At 56.0% G+C, this 22,111-nt stretch overlaps 1 protein-coding gene across 1 annotated transcript; it reads right to left on the bottom strand.

Moving 5' to 3' along the window:
- Positions 1 to 7,215: 7,215 nt before the first annotated feature.
- On the bottom strand, positions 7,216 to 21,878 carry LOC137467300 (serine/threonine-protein kinase pim-1-like; the record flags this gene model as incomplete). The annotated part of the gene is made up of 7 exons (XM_068178796.1): positions 21,489 to 21,878; positions 20,633 to 20,847; positions 9,106 to 9,177; positions 8,884 to 8,934; positions 8,313 to 8,679; positions 7,522 to 7,698; positions 7,216 to 7,280 (listed from the first exon to the last, which is right to left on the bottom strand). Coding segments are annotated over exons 1-7 (1,203 nt in total), but the record flags the coding sequence as incomplete, so codon positions are not given.
- Between the last annotated feature and the right edge of the window lie 233 nt (positions 21,879 to 22,111).

Consider the following 22,111-nt stretch of genomic DNA (forward strand, 5'->3'; position numbering starts at 1 on the left):
AACCCTGTCACATTGGTTGTAATCTAATGCTGAAGTTGATTCTGTTTCCAGTGCAACAGCTGCTCTCTCTTCTGGCAGAAGCTGTACCTTTAGGCAGCCTTTCCTCTGGCTGGGACAATCTACTTGTCTGGGTGCAAAGACTGTCACTGTTTGTCCTGACTGTTCTGATGCTATCCTTAACAGGCTTTGAAATGACCATGCCAATCTTTAAGAAAGCAGCAGAGACCGAAAACCTAGTTTCTAAAGAGTTTCTTTTCATGCATTGGTGTCTTTTTTGTTTAGTTTTGTCCCAAAATGGTTTATCTGAATACTCTGGCATGGGTTCAGGGATGTTTACAGATATTTATTTCTAGTAAATAAGCAGGTCACCAGAAGATGTTGTGGTCTGCCCTTGCCAGCTGATACCCAGCAGCTCAGCGTGGGCAACTGATCTGACAACAGCAAAGCAGGGTTGCTCCTACAGTAGTTAGGAACTAAAATGCTAGTAAACACTTGGGAATAATTTGCATCAAAAGTCTGAAGAACTGAACATCTTGGGGGCAGAATAAGTAAGGAAAAGGCCAACTTGATTAAAGCCTCCCTGATGTGACTCAGTCTGATGTCTGACAGTAGGCAGACCTGCACTGGGACACCTACTGAAAGGGTTAATGAACTGTAGCATTTCTTGCTGGAGGGTGAGTTGATAGCTTAAGGACTTGTGTACCTGTGATGCCCATGCTAATAAATCAGGTTTGAGCTGCCGTTGCAGTTTTCTCTGCTGTTCTTGGAAGAGACTGTCATACAGATGCTTAGGAGGGAGCATAATGTTTTATGACTACAACACCTGCAGTCCTCTCGTGGAAGGAGTCCCCAGGAGATCCTAACCCTACAAAGCTAATGTTGCTGAGCCACTGATAATATCAAGCTGCCAAGCTGAGTTACATGGATTGCTGTGGCAAGTGCCTGGCTGATTAATTTTAATTTAATGTAAACAGAAATGGTGTCAAGGATATATTATGTAACCAAGGGATGTCTTTACACAGGAAGGCATTAGTGGTGGACTGATGAGCTGAGATAGTGTGACCACCACATATCCCTTGCTCACATCTGACACAATTGCTGAGGTAAGGAAATGGAAAGTAGTGATAAAAGGATGTGAGGTGGGGCTCCTGAGGCTGATGGAAAAAGCTTGGTGGCAGAGTCAGCACAGCAGGCTCTGACTTCTTCTAGTGATTCTGGAGAGCACTGTGGGCTTTTTTTATTCCACCCAGCCCTATAAAAAATTTTAGTGCCCTCCACTTTAACCCATGAAGGAGTTGAGACAGGCTGAAGGGAAGTGGAGACTGTGAAGGGAACAGGGTGGCAAGCATGGTATGAAACCAGGTGATCTTTCAAGTCCCTTCCAACCCAACTGTTCTTTGTGTTTATGGGAGTTAATTCTCCTGAATTAACCCATCAGCTAACTTATTTCCTTTAAGCCCAGGGTGCAGAGAGAAACAATTAGGTGCAGGTTTATACTGCTGATGAAATCAGCTAACAAAGTGCTTCTATTGCTGTGGTAAGGAAACTGGGCTTATTTATGATGTACCCTGTCCCTCCCTCTGCCCCCCTGAAAAGCAAAAAATCCGAATATATATGTAAATTAGGTGAATCTCTTAAGCTTCTGTCAGGTTGCCAGTTCAAGCCTCCTTACTGCAGGCCAGTCCACAAACTTTGGTTTTTGCCTTTTAGGCTGTGCATACACAGTTAATCACCTTACAGCCAATTAAAGATTCCAGGTTGCAGTAGGTCATTAGATATAGATTTTTTTAAGTAGGTCGTTCCTCTTTTTTTCTTTCTCCAGAACATTCTGAGGGGGAAACTCTGCTGTGAATATTCATGAGAATACTTAAAGTAGGCAAGTGAGGAGATGGACATATTAGTTATATTTGAGGAAGAAACTGTAGCCTTGCTTTTATCATATGGACTTCTGGTAATTTGCCTACTGGACTGAAAGAATTTAGTTAGGTGGGTTATAGGATGAAAAGGATGGCTGCTGGCTAGGGTTATGGGCGCTCTGTTCTGTGCCATGCACCTTGTTTGACCTGGTCAAATCATTCTCCTTTAGTTTTCCCACTTGTGCTGAATGGGGGTAGTAATTACCCACTTCACTGAGGAGGGCATGTGGCTGAAATTAATTAATGTTTATAATGTACTTGGTTTTCCCGATGAGGTTTGTAGCCACGTTGCTGAGTACAGTCATTTCTGGGTTTTGGCTTGTGTGTGTGCGTGTGGGGTGCAAAGATTGGCTCCAGCAGAAAGGGTAGTAAAATACAGTCTTAAGAATAAAATTTCTTGGCACTTATATAAATGCAATTAATTCCTAAAGATTTTAAAGCATGAATACAGCTGGTGCTGGCTTTCCTACTGCAATGTCACTGCTCTGTGGAAAGCAAGAAGGTAAATAACAAGGCAGAAGGCTTCTGGTATTTTTTAATGGGAGCCAGAAAAAATACTGGACCTCAAGGATAGCCCTTGGAGAAAAGAATTCTTTAGGACACTGAACATAGCTCGCCTGAAATCTTGTGGGCTTGTGAAAAATAAAATCACTGTTACTTCTGGGAAGAAACTGAAATCCTGATCGAGCCTTAATTGCTTATTTTACAGTATGGTAGTAAGTGGAAGATGTTATCAATCATATCAATAGATAGAGAATAAATACTTAACACAGGGCAGACAGAGAAATACTCCCGGTGTCCTGGGTTTCCACATCATCCCTTCCTCCTTTCTTCATGATACACAATTCACAAAGTTCAATTGTGACATTTGGGTCTTGGCCAGTCCTTTTCTGTAGGGTATTTAGTGTTACACTCAGCAGCCAAAACTAACATATTGGCATTGTCAGCCTTTATTTCACAGTATCAATTTTTAATTCTATCTGAAAAAATGTATAATCATGTTATATTTTTTATATAACTGTTATTAATGACAATAATAATAATGTTATATTTCACTTGCACAAATGAACCTGAGCCCAAGATTTAAACCTTCCTCTGTCCCTCCATGTGGGAGCATTCCAAAACCAATTCTTCCTTCTGTTGGTGCTGTTTCCAATGTGCCATTAAGAAAATTCTCCCTCATCTTCCCAAACCCACAAGTTCTTTTCCTTCTTCCATATGCAATTTTGGGATGCATTTGAAGACATCCAGGGGTTCAGCCTCTATTAACCGAGTGCCCCACGTCTCACAGGGTGCTCTGACCTCAGCCCACTCCAGAGGCAGGGAACTCCAGGGAAGGGCTTCCCATCTGGGAATTTCTGATGGGACTGATTCCTCACATTTACATTTAAAAAGTGACATTTTGTTGTGATCTGGCCAGACTGTGCCAGTTTTGTTTCCCCAGTGGGCAGGGTCAGCACCAAAGACACAGACACCAACTGAAGGACTCAGTGTCATTGACTGTAGCTCAAAGCAGCAAAGAATCACAAAAGGAGCAGCTCAGCAATGCACCCAGCCAGCAGCACCAGAGATTGCAGCAGTGATTAAGAAAGATCCAGCCCCAGTTACCCTCAGGCTTTACCATGCCCCAGATCCACACAGCAGCTGGGGAAGCTGTCACAGCCAAGGGCTGCAGAGCCACTCCTGGACACTGGGAATTCCTGCAGGTGCCTCCAGCCACAGGTGGGGCTCCAGCCTCGCTGGGAGAGGGCCCAGCTCTGACAGCGCTGAATGAACAAACTGACAGCGCTTCTGGTGCGGCAACATCTGGTTTCATCCTCCTCCTGGGTTCCTCCCAAAGCCTGGCCAGGGCCCAAGAGGAACCAAGGGAGGTGACTTTGACCATTCAGCCCCAGACAAGGCCAGATGTCAGATTTCATGGCCTTGTCTGGCTTCTAAACACAGAAAGGTCAATCCATGTTTCACTAATGAGTGGATACATCTATCACAGCGCTAATGACCATGCATATTTCATTAGTGAGCAGATACAAAGATAACCTTTGGTTGGAAGGTTCATCCAGAGGCCACCTTTGGCTCAGGGCCTCACTCAGGGCTGTTGTCCAGGCCTTGGCACTTCACGGACGTGGTTTAGTGCTGGGCTCGACACTGCTGGGTGACCGGCTGGACTGGATGAGCTCAGAGGTCTTTTCCAACAGAAAGGATTCTGTGATTCCATGATTCCATCTGCTGCATTCAGCCAGGTCCATGTTAGCAGCATTCATTTGCTCACAGTGTCTCCTCAGGCCCAGCTCTTGAGGCCTGAGGCTTCAGCTCCTTCAGCTCCTGGTGCTCAGCCGCTCGTGCTGAACGAGACACTCGGAGAGAAGAGCACAGTCCATCCAATTCCTTCTGGGACACGGAGAGGGGAGGCTGTGCAAACAGGAGCAGTGTTTGGTGTGGCCTCCTCTCTGCCCTGCACGCCTTTCAGCGCTTTGAAGCAGCCAAGAGCTTTCTCCAAGAGTGCAATGGAGCAGCTGTTCCTGCTGCCGGGTCTGGCTCTCTCCAGTCTCTGACCTTGCCTGCTTTTGTCCCTCTTGCTGTGCCCTCTGCTCCCCCAGGGCTCGGTGGCTGCTGCCCAGGACTGTGGGACTGGCACAGATCCCGTGGTCGAGACCCTCCTTTCTCTGCCCTTGGAGCTGGCTGGGCACAGCAGCCTTTTCCATCTGGAAGCTCCCCATGGACAGGGAGTCCCCAGCCCCGCTCCTTGCACAAGCTCCAGGAGCCCAGGGCTGCCATCTCAAGTCCCTGCTGGCCCTGGGGGCTCCCAGGTGCCTCAGGCTGCTGTGACACCGCTGCACACGGGAGGCAAGAGTGGCAGGGGCTGTGCTGAAAGTCAGCTCCACGTGCTGCTGCTGCTGCTGGGGGTCATTTGTCCAGCCCTGCCCCAGAGTCAGGGATCAGATCCAGGCCCTGCTGCTGCTCCCTTGGGATCAGCCCCACTTTGGGTGTTGCTGTCAGGGCCAGCAGAAGCGGTGGCTGGAGCAGCGGGTGCTGACGGTGCCCCAAGCCCCGGGGCTGGAGGGGTCCCTGGGCTGGGGCTGGCAGGGAGCTGCTCCAGCCCGGAGTGCACTGCTGAGTGCTGTGCTCTGGGGCTGGGGCTACCCACACAGGGGACTGGACTGGTGTGCCACAGGAGACAGAGAAGCTGCAGCTTCAGCCTAACTGAGGTGGTTGCGTGGGCTGGGAAGAGTGGGGAGGCTCAAGGGGATTCACTGAGCTCATCCTTCTGCAAGGACGAGGAAAAGGGAGTGGGAACTCAGCAGTGAGGAGAGCTGAGGGCTGGAGAGCAGCTCTGAATGACACTAAAATCCCACTGGACCTCTGAGACATTGCTGCTCCTCATCCAGTGACAGGATGAGTCCCCAAGCCTGGGGCTCGGCCTTCCTCATGGTGAGGGGCACCAAGGAAGGCAACAGTGTGATGGAGACTGCCATGGGCTGGGAACTCACTGGGGGACAAGAGGGAGCAGTTGGGAAGTAAAAGGCAGGTGGGGGAGAGAACAGTTCAGAGAAGGGCTGAGCTACAGCTTGAGCAAGCTGCAAAATGTGATTTGGGGTCATCCCAGATTGATTTCATTTCAGAAGTTATTGAACAAGTTTAATTTTTGGGTGGTGTCATGTTTGCCCTTGGAGGTGTACACTCTGCAAACTTGAGCTGTGATGCTGAAATGCTCAAGCAGGTCTGTGCTGCAGGTCACCCCATTTCTTCTTTGGCTGATTGCAGCCCGGTGCTGAGCTCCAGCAGAGCCCTGGCAGAGCCCAGAGCAGCCTCAGCACCCGCAGAGCCCGGCTGCAAGGAGAGAAACCAGAAAGCGCCCGTCAGCTGAAGGCTCCTGTCCCCTTGTCCCAGCCACCCGCAGTGCCCAGGCCATGCTGGCCGTGCCCAGAGCTGTGCCCAGAGCTGCCCATCCCTGCTGCCTGTGGGAGCAGAGCAGGAGGGCAGGACATGTGCCCAGCCTGCAGCCGGCCACGGCACATCCAGCCCTCAGCAGCTGCCCAGAGCAGGATGCTCCTGTGCTCGCTGCCATCTCCCCAAAGCTCTGATCCCACCATGCCAAGCAGACAGGACCCACCTCACGCCATCCCTCGCTGGAAGAAAAGCTGGTCCCAAACGATGTCCTCATCCTTCTCCAAGGGCACGGCCCATCCACGCCACAGCTGCTCCCAAGCACTTCCCCATCCAGACTGGACCCCACCTGGAACGCTTCCTCTAGAAAAACACACAACAAATTATTGAAAATAGATTACAGACAAAAAGGGGAACAAGAAAAAAGGTCAAAAATCTTATCTCTGTCAGGGGCTAAGGAAGGCCCAACCCCTGCAGGCCAGGGAAAAACCCACCCACAGGTGAGGGAAGCCCAGGCTGTCTCCCTTCCCCCCTACACTGCCCCCCAAAATAACGGTGATCCCAAAGCAAACAGGGGCAGTGGAGCAGCCCAAGCCCTTCCTTGCCTGCAAAGCACAGCAGCCCCTGCACAGGTTCTGGAGTCCCACCTCTGCTCCCACCATGGGGGTTTCTTTGTGTCGGGCTGGCTGCCCCAGCCCCAGCCCCAGCCCGGGGCATGGTGGGTGCGGGGGCTGTTGGCAGGGCCAGGAGCCCACTCCCATTTCATCAGCACCCCAGCCCATCCCCCTAGCCCTGCCAAAAGCAGCCTGGCAGCCGACTGAAGGATCAGCTACATCTGCCCCAGCAATGGGGGAACCTTTGGTTCCCGGCCAGGCTGTGCAATGCCCAAATCTGGGAGCATCCCCCTGCGTGTGGACTCACCTGCAAATTCCCTGTGGAGCCTGGCTTTGGAGAAGGTGTCAGAATCAAAGTCCATCATCCTCAGCTGCCGGTGGCCAGGTGGAAGAAGAGGTTGTCATTTTTGATGTCGTCCTCACTGTCCCCAGCAGCAGCAGCCCCACCTGGTACAGCTTCTCCAGGGGCTTCTTCTCCTTCCCTGGGGTGAGCCCAGGCTGTCAGGGTTCTGCCCAGGGCCCCAGCTGTCAGGGAACCAGGACAAGCAAAACCAGCTCAGATGGTGGCCACCAGTGCTGGGCAGAGCAGCTCAGCTCCAGCACAAGGGCTGCGTGTTCCCATCTGATGCCCCCTGGGCAGTGACACAGGCAGGACAAAACCAGTCTGGTTGGCTTTGCCACTGATTGCCAGGACATGTGTGGAGCTGTTACCTGCCAGGCCCCTGGATCCAACTGTGCACGTGGATCTCTCCCATCTTCTAGGGCAGAAGACCACCCTGCACCCATGGATCACGGAAAAGCTCTTCTAAGGATGGCCTGTCCAAGGGCTGCATGGACAAACACCTCTTAATGAGATCCTGGCACTCTGGGGAAACAAACCAGAAATCACCAGTCAGTTGGAGAAGTTGCCCCCCTGTTCCCATGCCCAGGCCATGCTGGGTGTGCCCAGAGCTGGGCCTAAACTTCCCCATGGATTCTGTGTTTGGAGGAGAGCAGGAGAGCAGGACATGTGCCACCTCCTCAGCAGCTGCCAGAGCAGGATGCTCATGAGCTGCTGCTGTCTCCCAGCACTGGTATTGCCCCCATGGCCAGAGATGAGGACCCACCTTGAGAGAGCCGTCGTGGGAACAAGATCCGCCCCCAGATGATCTCCTGGCCCCTCCTGAACGGGTGCTTCCCCATGACCAGGTGGTACAGCAGGAGGCCCAGGGACCAGATCGTCGCTGCCTCGCCGTGGTAGCATTGGTGGTGGATCCACTCTGGTGGGCTGTAGGACAGGGTTCCTGTGGAACACAGACAGAGTTCATCAGGGGGACGCTGCTGCTCCCAGAGCCTGACCCCAGCACCCCATGGCATGTGGGGGCTGCCCCAGTGGCACACAGGGTGACTGCTGCCCTCTCACCAGCACCTGGGACATGTGTACAGACTTGGGGCTGGAAAAGAAGCCACTGGTGTTGGAAGAGGGCAGCAGAAATCCTGGGAAGGCCCAACCATGACACACAAAAGCAAAACTCATCCAGTGGTGGAGAAAGCCCGCTCTACTCCCCGCCTGCACGGCCCCCCAAAAATGTTAACCAGTCAAGGCAAACAATGGGAGCAGAGCAGTCCAAGCCCTTCTCGCCTGCACACCAAACCATCCAGGGCACAGGGTCAGACGCCCCTCTCTGCTACCCCCACTGGGGTTTTTGTCAGGCTGGCTGCCCCAGCTCCAGCCTTAGCCCAGGCCACAGTGGGTGCTGAAGGCTGTCGGCAGGGCTGGAGCTGGTCCCCCTCACACCCCCACCCAAATCAGCTTGGCTCCAGCATTAATCCCATCCTGGCTGCAATAGGGGGAGCCCTGGGGCTGCACCCCGGCTGGGCCATGAGATGCCCAGGAGCATCCCCCGGCAGAGCTCACCTGCAAACTGGGTGTAGGCTGTGTCTTGGAGGAAGGCGCCACAGCCAAAGTCAATCAGTTTCAGCTGCCCGGTGGCCAGGTCGAGCAGGATGTTCTCAGGCTTGATGTCCCTGTGCAGGACCCCGCAGCTGGTGCAGTGCCGCACAGCCTCCAGCACCTGGCGGAACAGCCCCCGCGCCTCCTCCTCCGGCAGGAACCTCCGCTCCGCCAGGAAACCCGACAGCTCCTGGCACCGCTCCGGACGCTCCAGCACCAGCACGACGCTGTCAGGGAGCTCAAGCCACTCCAGGAGCTGAATGACACCAGTGCAGCCAGAGGACACCTTGTCCAGCAGCACGACCTCCAGGGGTGCGCTGGTGCCGTCGGGCTGCGGGAGGAGCGCAATGCCGTCAGTGGGGCTGAGGCCGTGCCAGGGTTGGGGAACCCCTCAGCCAGCCCGGGATGCTCTGCATGCCCCGCTCAGCCCATGCCCGCTCTCCCTGCAGGGCTCCCGGCGGCTCCCACCCTGCCGGGCCCCGGCTCCTCGCCACCCGGCACGGCCCGGCTTCTGCCGCTGGCCCCGCTCACTCACCAGCTCGCCCCAGTGCCGGACGCGGTTCCGTGGCACCCTTTTGATGGCCACCTGCGAGCAAGAGAGAGCAGTGGGTTGAGCGCGCCGCCCGCCCCGCCGGGCCCCATCCTCCTCCTCCTCCGCCCCCTCCACCTCCTCCTCCTTCCCCCTCCTCCTCCTCCTCCTCCTCCTCCTCCTCCTCCGCCCCCTTCTCCTACGCCCGCCGCCGGCCCCGCCGCTCACCGGGGCGCCGTCCGAGAGCCGCGTGGCTGCGAAGACGCTGCCGAAGCCGCCGCTGCCCAGCAGCGAACCCAGCCGGTACCGCTCCTGCAGGGCCTCCTCCTGCGCCTTCCCTGCGGGCGGGACGGGGCTGTCAGCGCTCGGCCCGGGGCCAGGAGCGGCCCCCGAGCGCCCCCCGAGCGCCCCGGGCCGGCCCTCCCCAGGCGTTCTGTCCCTGGAACGGGACAGCGGCGGAGCTCGGGCCGGGGAAGCCGCAGCGGGGGCGGCGGGAGCGGCCGCGCCGCGTGTGTCCTCCGCGGGGCCCGGGAGGAGCCGGGGCCGGGGCCGGGACTGGAGCCCACGTCGGGGCCGGGGCCGGGCTCGGGCCAGGCGGAGCCAGAGGGCGGCGGTGCCGCCCCAGCCCCAGGCACTGATACCCGCCCAGCAGCGCCACCGCCAGCACGACCAGAGCCGGGCGGAGACGAGACCCCGGCGGGACGGCCGGGGACGGGGACGGGGCCGGGGCAGACCCGCCCGGGGCTGGGGGCGGGCTGAGGACATGGCCCGGCCGGGAATGGGGAGAGAGAGATTGGGAGAGGAGGGGACAGCGGGAAAGGGAGAGGAGAATCAAGAGGAATGCGACAAAATCACTGCTTTGTCTGCTTTCGCTGCTGCAGCCGCCGCTGCAAATGAAGCTCCGGGGCCGTTTGTCCCCGTGTCCGTTTTTCCGTTGCCCGCTCGCCCCCGCGCCCAGCCCCCCGCTCCCCAGGGGCAGCCCCTGAGCCTGTCCAAACACGGGAACTTTGCCCTGTTCAGCCCAGACTCAGAGTCTGGACTCCTGCACAGCGGAACAGGAATCCCCTTGAGCGCTGCTGTGCATTGTCCCCGCTGAGGATCAAACCCTAGGGGAGCACATTCCCTGAATGCTGAATTTGTACCTGACCCAAGGGCTGCACTTAGTCTCCATCACTGCTTTCCAAGTAAACCAGGGGAAGGCAAAAACTGTGTGTAGCTCATGGTATTTTACAGTGTCTAAAACTTGCCATGTCATGGATCTTAGAGCTGAGATCTATTTGGATTAAGGGGATGGAGAAGCAGTGCAACATGGAAAAGGGGAGCATAAAAATAAACAGAGAAAAACATCTTGGATTGTTTCTTTCCATTTTCATTTCATTTCCTAAAAGCTGTTTCAGTTTTCCCAGAATCTTCTCCACACTCCTGTTTGCTCTTTCCAAGAACCTTTCCTGGAGAACGAGGTGCAGCTTCTGTCACAAGATGTGGCACCAACTGCAGCTTCTCTAGGCTTTCCACACCTTGTGTGCAGCTCAACTCTTGCAGCACAGGAGGACAAATGTTTGAAGAACTTGACAGCTTGTTCTTTCTTTTCCTTGTGGGCTGGGCAGTTGTGCCATTGGTAAGGTTTTCATTGTTACTGTTCTGCCCTAAGAAACCATGACGGGCTACCAGGAATTGTCAGGGAATGCAAGCCTGACTGAATGCAGAGAAAGAATCTGCAGAGCCTGCATCCAGAAATGGAGAGCTGTGTGATAATCATTGCAACATCGCCATGGGCATCTTGGAAGTGATCTAGAAGATGAAAATGCTCTGACAGAGGGCGTTTGTTTCTGAGTTCAGTGTAGAGGATTCCACATCTAGTGCATTGGTTCATAAATCAAGAGTTCAATCAGTTCATGGAAAGCACCAGAACAAGCTGGACCTCTCAGCCTTAAACACTTCAGTTGTTCAGGGACCCAAAAATGTTCCATAGAAAGAGCATTAGAAGGAGAGGAAAGAGACAGAGAGACAGAAAGACAGAAGCTCCACAGAAAGACACACGTGTGGCTCCCAGCTCCTGGGGTTCCAGTGTGGGTGAGACACAAACCCTAGAAGAAGGCAGAGTCCATAGCAGGGGCTGACCTTGTGCTCCTTGGTTTTAAGCCCCTGGGCCTTCGTGGGCCTCCCCCCAGCTGGGTCTTGTGATTGCTCGGGCGTTCAGAGCCGGGTTAGCGCTGTCCCAGCTGTGGGACTGATTGACAGCTCAACCCAAGGTGTCTCGGGACACTGATCTCATCCAGCCTCTGACAGTGACCATGGTGACACTGGGGAACCTCATGGAACCGTGGGTCAGTGTGACAATGCAGGTCCAAGGACACCATGGTGATATCCAGGTTTGCTCAGCACCAGAGACACCTTTGCCTTGTTTGTCCCCAGCTGTCATCACTGCCTCCAGTGTTCTGCTCTAACTGGAACCCAGGGACACTTTCACATGAATTGTGTCCCTCAGTGGGACCCATTAAAAGTTAAAGAAAGTCTGGGCTTTGAATCTGACTTTGAGTTCTTGAGAAGTTCTTTGAGCACACTCTGAGGTCTGGGTCCGATGCAAAGAGCACCAAAGCCCCAGAGGGTCATTAACGTCCTGGTGCTGTGTCTGTGCTGCTGAGCTGGGCCAGGCTCCTGGCCCAGAGGCAGCTCCTGGCAAGGGCAGCGCTGCAGAGAGACAGCTGTGGCCAGGAGCAGCTCCTGTGCACAGCCCAGCAGGGCTGGGGCACTGCCAGGGCATCGCAGGGACACGAGCAGGGCGCAGACAGAGCTCACAGGGGCTCAGCACTGGCAGGGGCTGTGGGGTGTCCCAGAGGGGGCTGTGTCACAGCAGCGCCTCTGTGGCTGTGTCACGGAGGCACAGAGCAGCTGTGATGTCAGAGAGGGGCTGTGTGACAGCACAGCGTGGGTTGTGTGAGGTCACAGACTGGGCTATGACATCACAGAGCGTGTTGTGTGAGGTCATCAAGCAGCTATGGCATGATAGAGGGGACAGTGTGACATCAGAGAGCAGGCTGTGACATCATGGCATGGCTGTATGACATCATAGAGCGGGCAGTGAGGTCAAAGTGTGTGCTGTGACATTACAGAGTGGCAGTATGACATCACAGGGAGGGTTTTGTGACATCACTGAGGGGCTTGTGACATCACACAGCAGGGTGTGACATCATAGTGTGAGGCCATAGGGCAGACTCTGCCGTCATGTAGAGAGTGGCTCTGTGACATCAGAGTGTGGGTTGTGACATCACCGAGTTGGCTGTGTGACATCATAGAGCAGGCTATGACATCATGGAACAGACTGTGATGTCACTGGATGACTTTGTGACGTCATAGTACAGGGTGAATTTCTGACATCACAGAATCTTCTGTAACAGCACAGCTTTGTGACATCACAGAGTGACATCGCAGAGTTGGGCCTATGACATCACAAGGGAGCTATGTGGCATCCAGGAGTGGGTTGTGACACCACAGGGGCTGTGTGACATCACAGGGGCTGTGTGAGGTCACTGGGGAGGTGACTCTGCCCCAGCCCCCCCTCCCATTTCCCCCAGAGAAGTCCAACGCTGCTCGTGCACAGCGGGGTCCCCTGTCCCCCCGGGTACCCCCGCCCCCGGCGCCGCAGCCTCCCCCAGAGGATGTTCCACGAGATCGACCCCCGAGCCTGACACAGGGCCATGGGGGGCGGGACAGGGGACAGGGACCCCCCGGCAGCGTCCCCGTGTCCCTCAGGGCCAGAGCCTGGCCCAGGGCTCCTTCACCCTGTTGCCAACAAGGGCTTGAGAGCGCTGAAAAAATCCCCAGCAAGGGAGCAGCAAAAACCAGATTTAATATTGAGCAACAGCACCACAAAGTTCCTTGGCAAGCGTCACTCTGCTCCTGACTGGACACTTCAGGCACAGAACAGGAAACAAAGCAACAACAAAACCAAATAAATTCCAGGCAATTAAATCAGAAATAAACCGAGAACTGGGGCTTTCATTCCTCTGGAAAAGAGCTGTCCTTCTTCCTGCAGGTGCCCATGGCCACAGCTGGGATTTCACCTCCCACACTGCCTGTTGTGACAGACTGGAGGAGATTGTGGGCTGGAAACTTTTTGTGTGTGGGGGAGGAAGGGGCAGGTCCAGCCTTGCCCTGCCCTGGAACCCCATGCCACACAGCCCCTGTGGTGTCATACAACCTCCTGTGATGTCACACAGCCACCTCTGATGTCACACAGCCCCTGTGATGTCACACAGCTGCCCTGTAATGTCACACAGCCCACTCGGAGATGTAACAGGCCACCTGTGATTTCATACAGGTGCCCTGTGATGTCACAGCCTGCTCTTTGAGGTCCCAGTGTGCTCTGTGATGTCACAACATCTGCCCTGTGATGTCACAGCCCAGGCTGTGATGTCACAGCCACCCTGTGATGTCACAGCCAGCTCTATGATGGCACAGCTACCTTTGTGATGTTATGCAGCCTCGCTGTGATGTCACAGCCTGCCCTGTGATTTCACAGTCAGCTCTGTGATGTCACAACCCACTCTCTATTGTCTCAGCCTTCTCTGTGGCATCACACCGCTGCTCTGTGATGTCACAGAGCCCTTTTCTATGATGGCAGAGTCTTCTCTGTGGCCTCACAGCCCATTCTGTGATGTCACACAGCCAGCCTGTAATGTCACAGCCAACTTTGTGACATCACAACCTCCTCTGTGATGTCACAGCCTGCTCTGTGATGTCACAGCCTGCTCTGTGATGGCAGAACTCACTTAACATGTCACACAGCACCTCTGTGGTCACACAGACCCACTGTGTGATGTCACAACACCTTCAGTGATGGAACACAGCCACTCTATAATGTCACAGCACACTCTTTGACCTCACAGCTTGCTCTGCTCTGTGATGTCATACAGGCATGCTCTGATGTCACAGCCTGCTCTGTGATGTCGCATAATAAACCAGAGATGTCACAGCCAACTATATGATGCCACAACCTGGTCTGTGATGTCACACAATGACAGAATCACAGAATTGCTGGGTTGGAAGAGACCTTTAAGGTCATCAAGTCCAACCCATGCCCTAACACCACCTCAGCTAAACCATGGCACCGAGTGCCACATCCAGTCTTTTTTTAAACACATCCCATGATGGTGACTCCACCACCTCCCTGGACAAACAAGTCCAGTAATTTATCACCCTTTCCATAAAAAAACTTTTTTCCTAATAGCTGACCTAAATTTCCCTTGGTGCAGCTTAAGACTGTGTCCTCTTGTTCAGTCAGTTGCTGTGAGGAGAAAGAGACCGACCCCCACCTGACTGCAACCACCTTTCAGAGAGTGTAGAGAGTGATAAGGTCACCTCTGAGTCTTCTCCAAGCTAAACAACCCCAGCTCCCTCAGGCATTCCTCACAGGACTTGTGTTCCAGACCCCTCACCAGCCTTGTTGTCCTTCTTTGGACACGCTCCAGCCCCTCCATGTCCTTCCCAAATTGGGGAGCCCAGAACTGGACACGGCACTCGAGGTAGGGTGCCAGTACAGGGGAGGAATGCCAAGCACAGCAGTGCCAAGTACAGGGGAAGAATGACCTCTCTGCTCCTGCTGGCCACACCATTCCTGATCCAGGCCAGGAGCCATTGGCCTTCTTGGCCACCAGGGCACACTGCTGGCTCGTGTTCAGCCTGCTGTCGACCAGTGGCCCCAGGTCCCTTTCTGCCTGGGCACTGTCCAGCCACGCCGACCCCAGCCTAGAGCAGTGCAGGGGGTTATTGTGGCCAAAATGCAGGACTGGGCACTTGGATTTATTAAACTTCATCCTATTGGATTCTACCCATCCATCCAACTGTTCCAGGTGTCCCTGCAGAGCCCTCCTGCCTTCCAACAGATGGACACGTGCTCCCAGCTTAGTGTCATCTGCAGATTTACCAATGAAAACCTCAATGCCCTCATCCATGTGGTCAATAAAAATATTGAACAGAGCTGGCCCAGCACAGAGCCCTGAGGGACACCACTGGTGACTGTCCCCAGCTGGATGCAGCACTGCTCACCACCACTCTCTGGGCCGGCCATCCAGCCAGTTCTGAACCCAGCACAGAGTGCTCCTGGCCCAGCCGTGGGCTGCAGCTTTTCCAGGAGTGTGCTGTGGGGGACAGTGCCAAAGGCCTTGCTGGAGTCCAAACAGACACATCCACAGCCTGTCCTGCATCCACCAGGAGGGTCACCTGGTCATGAAAGGAGACCAGGTTGGTCAAACACGACCTAGCCCTCCTAAACTCCTGCTGGCTGGGTCTGACACCCTGGCCATCTGTCACGATCTGCTTGTGCGGGGTGTCGTGATGGTTCTTTTCACCAATCCCAAAAGTGCAAAACGGCAAACAGCAAGAGACTATCAGTTAATCACAACAAATGCGCCTTTATTAAGGGCCAAAACAGTAAATGCGATAGTGGGGATCAGAAAGGAGATAAAAGGATAGAGAGAGAGAGAGAGAGAAAAGAGGGGGATAGGAATAGCTACCAACACAGGCGAGATCCTCACAGTTATAGTCCACAGAGGAAAGAGGGGGGAACATGCTGGACAATGAGAGTCTCTTGTGATTGCTGTGGGGGAACAGGTGAGTCCACTGAAACCACCAAGGCAGGACGAACACAATGAAGAATAAGTCCGTTGGAATTACTGAAGAAGAACAGGTCGTGTCATTAGTGGTTTCCCCTCTCCCTGTGGGAGGGGTCTCAGTCTCAGTCCTTGGGAGGAGGGTTTTCCATCTCCGTCCGTCTGTCACAGTGGTCACGGGGCAGATGAGAGGTCTTCAGTGAGAGATGATTAGGGTCACCCTAAAAGTTCATTCAGATTCAGGAGGAGAGTGGGCAAATATGCAGTAGGCCGTTCCTTGGTGGCTTCATGCCAAGTCCTTGCCAATTCCTTGCCAACTCCTTGCCAGGCCTTGTTCAGAACAGCTAACGTAACGGTACAGCAACTGCACCTGCACTGCCGCTCTCTCCAAGCCGGTACTGTAATGGGGGAAGGGGTTTTTGCTTGTGGCAACCGGTAGGCAAATGTGGGGGCTTCAGACGGCCTCTTACACCTTCCCCGAGCTGTCTGCAGAGCAATCCACATCAGCCCAGGCTGGGCTGGTCAGTGGCCGGACAGTTCCATTGACTGGACGCGGCTCTGGACGCTTCCCTTGGAGCGACTCCAGGGAGGGAACGCTGGGGCTGTCACCACTGGGGTGCCACAGACAAGGGAACGCTGGGGCTGTCACCCTGGGGTGTCACAGACAGGGGAACACTGGGGCTGTCACTCTGGGGTATCACAGACAGGGGAACGCTGGGGCTGTCACCGCTGGGGTGTCACAGGCAGGGGACGCTGGGGCTGTCACCGCTGGGGTGTCACAGGCAGGGGAGCGCTGGGGCTGTCACTCTGGGGTGTCACAGACAGGGGAGCGCTGGGGCTGTCACTTCTGGGTGTCACAGACAGGGGAACGCTGGGGCTGCCCCGCTCCTGCCCTGTCCCCAGCAGCTCTGCCAGCGCCTCGAAGGGACACAAAGGCTGATCCAAAGGGTGAGAATTTAAGAAGGGGCTGAGCTGGGAGGGACCCATTGGGATCATCAAGTCCAGCCCCCAGCCCTGCACAGACACCCCAACAATCGCAGCCTGTGCAGCCCCGGGAGCGGGGTCCAATGGCTCCTGGAACTCCAACAGCCTCTGGGCTATGCCCATTCCTTGTGGAGTCTGGGCAGTGCCTGAGCCCCCTCTGGGGGAAGAAGCTTTTGCTGATCTCCAGCCCAGCCCTGCCCTGGCCCAGCTCCAGCCGTTCCCTTGGGTCTTGTCCCTGCTCACCTGGGCAGAGATCAGAGCTTGCCCACAGAAGCTGTGGCTGCCCCTGGATCCCTGGCAGTGTCCAAGGCCAGGTTGGACAGGGCTTTGACCAGCCTGGGATAGTGGAAGGGGGCATGGAAGGAGATGAACTTGAAGGTCTTTTCCAAGCCAAGCCCTTCTGTGATTCTGTGATTTTGGGGGAGATGCTGAAGCTCTGTCTCGGCTTTATCTCACCCAGAGTCTGGACCCAGCAGCAGCCATGGGTGGGATCATCTCCTCCTCCCTCTCCCTGTGGCTGGAACTCACCCAATGGCAGCAACTGAATAATGTCCCTCACGGGGCAGTGAGTGCCAGAAAGGAGCGTTGCTCCTCGGGGAAACACAATGTCCTTGGACTTCAGCAGAGCATTGAAATGGGCCCCCTCGAGCACCTCAGCCCCACTGAAATCTCCTCTTAGTGGACTCAGCCCCAGAGATCTCCCAGTGCAGCTGCAGAGGAGTCGCTGTCAGGAGGAGGGACAATTATCAAAAGCTGATGTAGATCAAAACAAGCTCTGGCACCATTCCACATTTTTGTTTGCCACTGGGAAATAAATACAGATGTCCCCATGCCACAATCTCAGTCCCCCCAGGGTTCCTGGGTTTGGTTTTATCCCCTGGTATGGAGACACGGGAGCTCTCCCAGCTGGACAGGGTGTCAGGAATCCCTTCCTGAGCTTGACACCCTTGGAGAGGGTGGACAAGGAGGTTCCTTGCTGAGGGAGACTGTGCGGGTTTTGGAAACAGGCCAGACCTAGAGAAGGCTCCTTCTACAGCTCCTCAGCACCTGGTAATCCCATGTCTTTATTTGTGTGACTGTCTTGTCAGGGCAGGGAGAGGAAGAGAGGAGCCTCCTTGGGGCAGGGAGAGGAAGCAGAGACACCAAAAGCAGGAGTCCCAAAGGGATCTGGGCAGCTCATGATCCAATGGCTGCAGTAGGTGTGCCATTCCTAAATCCAGTTTGGGAGAGTCACGGCCGTGTTACTGTGTAAGCTCTGAGGTATCTGCTGGTGGGAGATGCTCAGGTTCATCCTGTTTGCATCCCCAGTTCCTGCTGAGCCGGTTTTAAACAGCGCCAGGGGATGCTCCTGGCACTGACCCTGGCATGGCTCAGGGTGCTCCCAGGTGCCTCAGGCTGCTGTGACACCGCTGCACACGGGAGGCAAGAGTGGCAGGGGCTGTGCTGAGAGTCAGCTCCATGTGCTGCTGCTGCTGCTGGGTGTCATTTGTCCAGCCCTGCCCCAGAGTCAGGGATCAGATCCAGGCCCTGCTGCTGCTCCCTCGGGATCAGCCCCACTTTGGGTGCTGCTGTCAGGACCAGCAGAAGCGGTGGCTGGAGCAGCGGGTGCTGACAGTGCCCCAAGCCCCGGGGCCAGAGGAGTCCCTGGGCTGGGGCTGGGAGGGAGCTGCTCCAGCCCGGAGTGCACAGCTGAGTGCTGTGCTCTGGGGCTGGGGCTCCCCGCACAGGGGACTGGACTGGTGTGCCACAGGAGACAGAGAAGCTGCAGCTTCAGCATAACTGAGGTGGGTGCGTGGGCTGGGCAGAGTGGGGAGGCTCAAGGGGATTCACAGAGCTCATCCTGCTGCAAGGACGAGGAAAAGGGAGTGGGAACTCAGCAGTGAGGACAGCTGAGGGCTGGAAAGCAGCTCTGAATGACACTAAAATCCCACTGGACCTCTGAGACATTGCTGCTCCTCATCCAGTGACAGGATGAGTCCCCAAGCCTGGGGCTCGGCCTTCCTCATGGTGAGGGGCACCAAGGAAGGCAACAGTGTGATGGAGACTGCCATGGGCTGGGAACTCACTGGGGGACAAGAGGGAGCAGTTGGGAAGTAAAAGGCAGGTGGGGGAGAGAACAGTTCAGAGAAGGGCTGAGCTACAGCTTGAGCAAGTTGCAAAATATCATTTGGGGTCATCCCAGATTGATTTCATTTCAGAAGCTATTGAACAAGTTTAATTTTTGGGTGGTGTCATGTTTGCCCTTGGAGGTGTACACTCTGCAAACTTGAGCTGTGATGCTGAAATGCTCAAGCAGGTCTGTGCTGCAGGTCACCCCATTTCTTCTTTGGCTGATTGCAGCCCGGTGCTGAGCTCCAGCAGAGCCCTGGCAGAGCCCAGAGCAGCCTCAGCACGCGCAGAGCCTGGCTGCAAGGAGAGAAACCAGAAAGCGCCCGTCAGCTGAAGGCTCCTGTCCCCTTGTCCCAGCCGCCCGCAGTGCCCAGGCCATGCTGGCCGTGCCCAGAGCTGTGCCCAGAGCTGCCCATCCCTGCTGCCTGTGGGAGCAGAGCAGGAGGGCAGGACATGTGCCCAGCCTGCAGCCGGCCACGGCACATCCAGCCCTCAGCAGCTGCCCAGAGCAGGATGCTCCTGTGCTCGCTGCCATCTCCCCAAAGCTCTGATCCCACCATGCCAAGCAGACAGGACCCACCTCACGCCATCCCTCGCTGGAAGAAAAGCTGGTCCCAAACGATGTCCTCATCCTTCTCCCAGGGCACGGCCCATCCACACCACAGCTGCTCCCAAGCACTTCCCCATCCAGACTGGACCCCACCTGGAACGCTTCCTCTAGAAAAACACACAACAAATTATTGAAAATAGATTACAGACAAAAAGGGGAACAAGAAAAAAGGTCAAAAATCTTATCTCTGTCAGGGGCTAAGGAAGGCCCAACCCCTGCAGGCCAGGGAAAAACCCACCCACAGGTGAGGGAAGCCCAGGCTGTCTCCCTTCCCCCCTGCACTGCCCCCCAAAATAACGGTGATCCCAAAGCAAAGAGGGGCAGTGGAGCAGCCCAAGCCCTTCCTTGCCTGCAAAGCAAAGCAGCCCCTGCACAGGTTCTGGAGTCCCACCTCTGCTCCCACCATGGGGGTTTCTTTGTGTCGGGCTGGCTGCCCCAGCCCCAGCCCCAGCCCGGGGCACGGTGGGTGCTGGGGCTGTTGGCAGGGCCAGGAGCCCACTCCCATTTCATCAGCACCCCAGCCCATCCCCCCAGCCCTGCCAAAAGCAGCCTGGCAGCTGACTGAAGGATCAGCTGCATCCGCCCCAGCAATGGGGGAACCTTTGGTTCCCGGCCAGGCTGTGCAATGCCCAAATCTGGGAGCATCCCCCTGCGTGTGGACTCACCTGCAAATTCCCTGTGGAGCCTGGCTTTGGAGAAGGTGTCAGAATCAAAGTCCATCATCCTCAGCTGCCGGTGACCAGGTGGAGGAAGAGGTTGTCATCCTTGATGTCGTCCTCACTGTCCCCAGCAGCAACAGCCCCACCTGGTACAGCTTCTCCAGGGGCTTCTTCTCCTTCCCTGGGGTGAGCCCAGGCTGTCAGGGTTCTGCCCAGGGCCCCAGCTGTCAGGGAACCAGGACAAGCAAAACCAGTTCGGATGGTGGCCAGCAGTGCTGGGCAGAGCAGCTCAGCTCCAGCACAAGGGCTGCGTGTTCCCATCTGATGACCCCTGGGCAGTGGCACAGGCAGGACAAAATGTCTGCGTTCCTTTGCTTCTGATTGCCAAGGCATGTGTGGAGCTGTAACTTACCAGGGCCTTGCATCAAAGTGTGCCTGTGGCTCTCTCCCTTCTTCTAGGGCAGATCAATATCCTGCAGCCAGGGATCACGGAACAGCTCTTCTAATGAGGGCCTGTCCGAGTGCAGCATGGATAAACACCTCCTGATCAGATCTTGGCACTCTGGACAGAGAAACCAGAAACCACCGGTCAGTTGGAGAAGGCTCCTGTTGGCTTTGCCCCACTATTCCCGTGCCCAGGCCATGCTGGATGTGCTCAGAGCTGGGCCTAAACTTCCCCATCAATTCCCTGTTTTGGAGGAGAGCAGGAGAGCAGGACATGTGCCACCTCCTCAGCAGCTGCCAGAGAGGGATGCTCACGAGCTGCTGCTGTCTCCCAGCACTGGTATTGCCCCCGTGGCCAGAGATGAGGATCCACCTTGAGAGAGCCGTCCTGGCAGCGAGAGCTCATGGTCACAGCTGATGTTCCAGCCCCTCCTGAAAGGGTGCTCCCCGCAGACCATCTGGTGCAGCAGGATGCCCAGGGACCAGATGGTAGCTGGCTTGCCGTAGTACCAGCCAAACTGGGTCCATTCCGGGGGGCTGTATGACCGTGTTCCTATGGAATACAGATGGGGTTCATCAGGGGGACGCTGCTGCTCCCTGAGCCTGGCTCCAGCATCCCTGGGTGTGTGGGGGCCGCCCCAGTGGCACACGGGGTGACCGCTGCCCTCTCGCCAGCACCTGGGACTTGTGTACAGACTCGGGGATGGAAAAGAAGCCACTGGGGTTGGAAGAGAGCAGTGGAAGCCCTGGCAAGGCCCGACCATGAGGAGGAAAATCCCACTCAGTGCTTGGGAAAACCATGCCCTCATCCTCCCTGCCTGCACTGCCCCAAAAACCATTATGAAGCCAAAAGAAACCAGGTGAGTGGAGCAGTCCAAGCCCTTTCTCACCTGCACCCCAAACCGGCTGGGACACAGGTTCTGGCCACCCCTCTCTGCTACCCCACCCAGGGGTGTTTTTGTTGGGCTGGCTGCCCAGCCCTAGCCTCAGTCCTGCCCAGAGTGGTGGGCAAAGGCTGCCAGCAGGGCTGGAAGCTGGCTCCCCACCCAGCCCTGCTCAAAAGCAGCTCAGCTGAAATCTCAGTGCCATGAAGGGCAGCAAAAGGGAGAATCCCCGCTGCCACACCCAGCTTGGGCTGTGAGGTGTTGGGCCATGAGATGACGGGATTGAGAGCACACCCCTGTGTGGGCTCACCTGCAAAGCGAGTGTAGGCTGTGTCCTGCAGGTAGGTGCCACAGCCAAAGTCAATCAATTTGGCCTGCCCGGTGGCCAGGTCAACCAGGATGTTCTTGGGCTTGATGTCCCTGTGCAGGACCCCGCAGCTGGTGCAGTGCCGCACGGCCTCCAGCACCTGGCGGAACAGATCCCGCGCCAACTCCTCGGACAGGACCACCCGTTCCCGAATGAAATGGTGCAGGTCCTGAGAGTGCTCTGGGCGTTCCAGCACCATCACGATGTCGTTGGGGAGCTCAAGCCATTCCAGCAGCTGGACGACACCGGGAAAGCCAGTGGAGACCTTGTCCAGCAGCACGACCTCCAGGGGTGCGCTGGTGCCGTCGGGCTGCGGGAGGAGCGCGATGCCATCAGTGGGGCTGATGCCGTGCCGGGGGTCGGGAACCCCTCACCCAGCCCGGGATGCTCTGCGCCCTGCGCTGGCCCTACGCCCGCTCTCCCTCGAGGTGTCCTGGTGGCTTCCACCCTGCCGGGCCTCGGCTCATCCCTGCCCAGCTTCTGCCGCTGGCCCCGCTCACTCACCAGCTCGCCCCAGTGCCGGACGCGGTTCCGTGGCACCCTTTTGATGGCCACCTGCGAGCAAG

Source organism: Anomalospiza imberbis, unplaced genomic scaffold (assembly GCF_031753505.1).
Source record: "Anomalospiza imberbis isolate Cuckoo-Finch-1a 21T00152 unplaced genomic scaffold, ASM3175350v1 scaffold_58, whole genome shotgun sequence".
Taxonomy (NCBI): Eukaryota; Metazoa; Chordata; class Aves; order Passeriformes; family Viduidae; genus Anomalospiza; species Anomalospiza imberbis.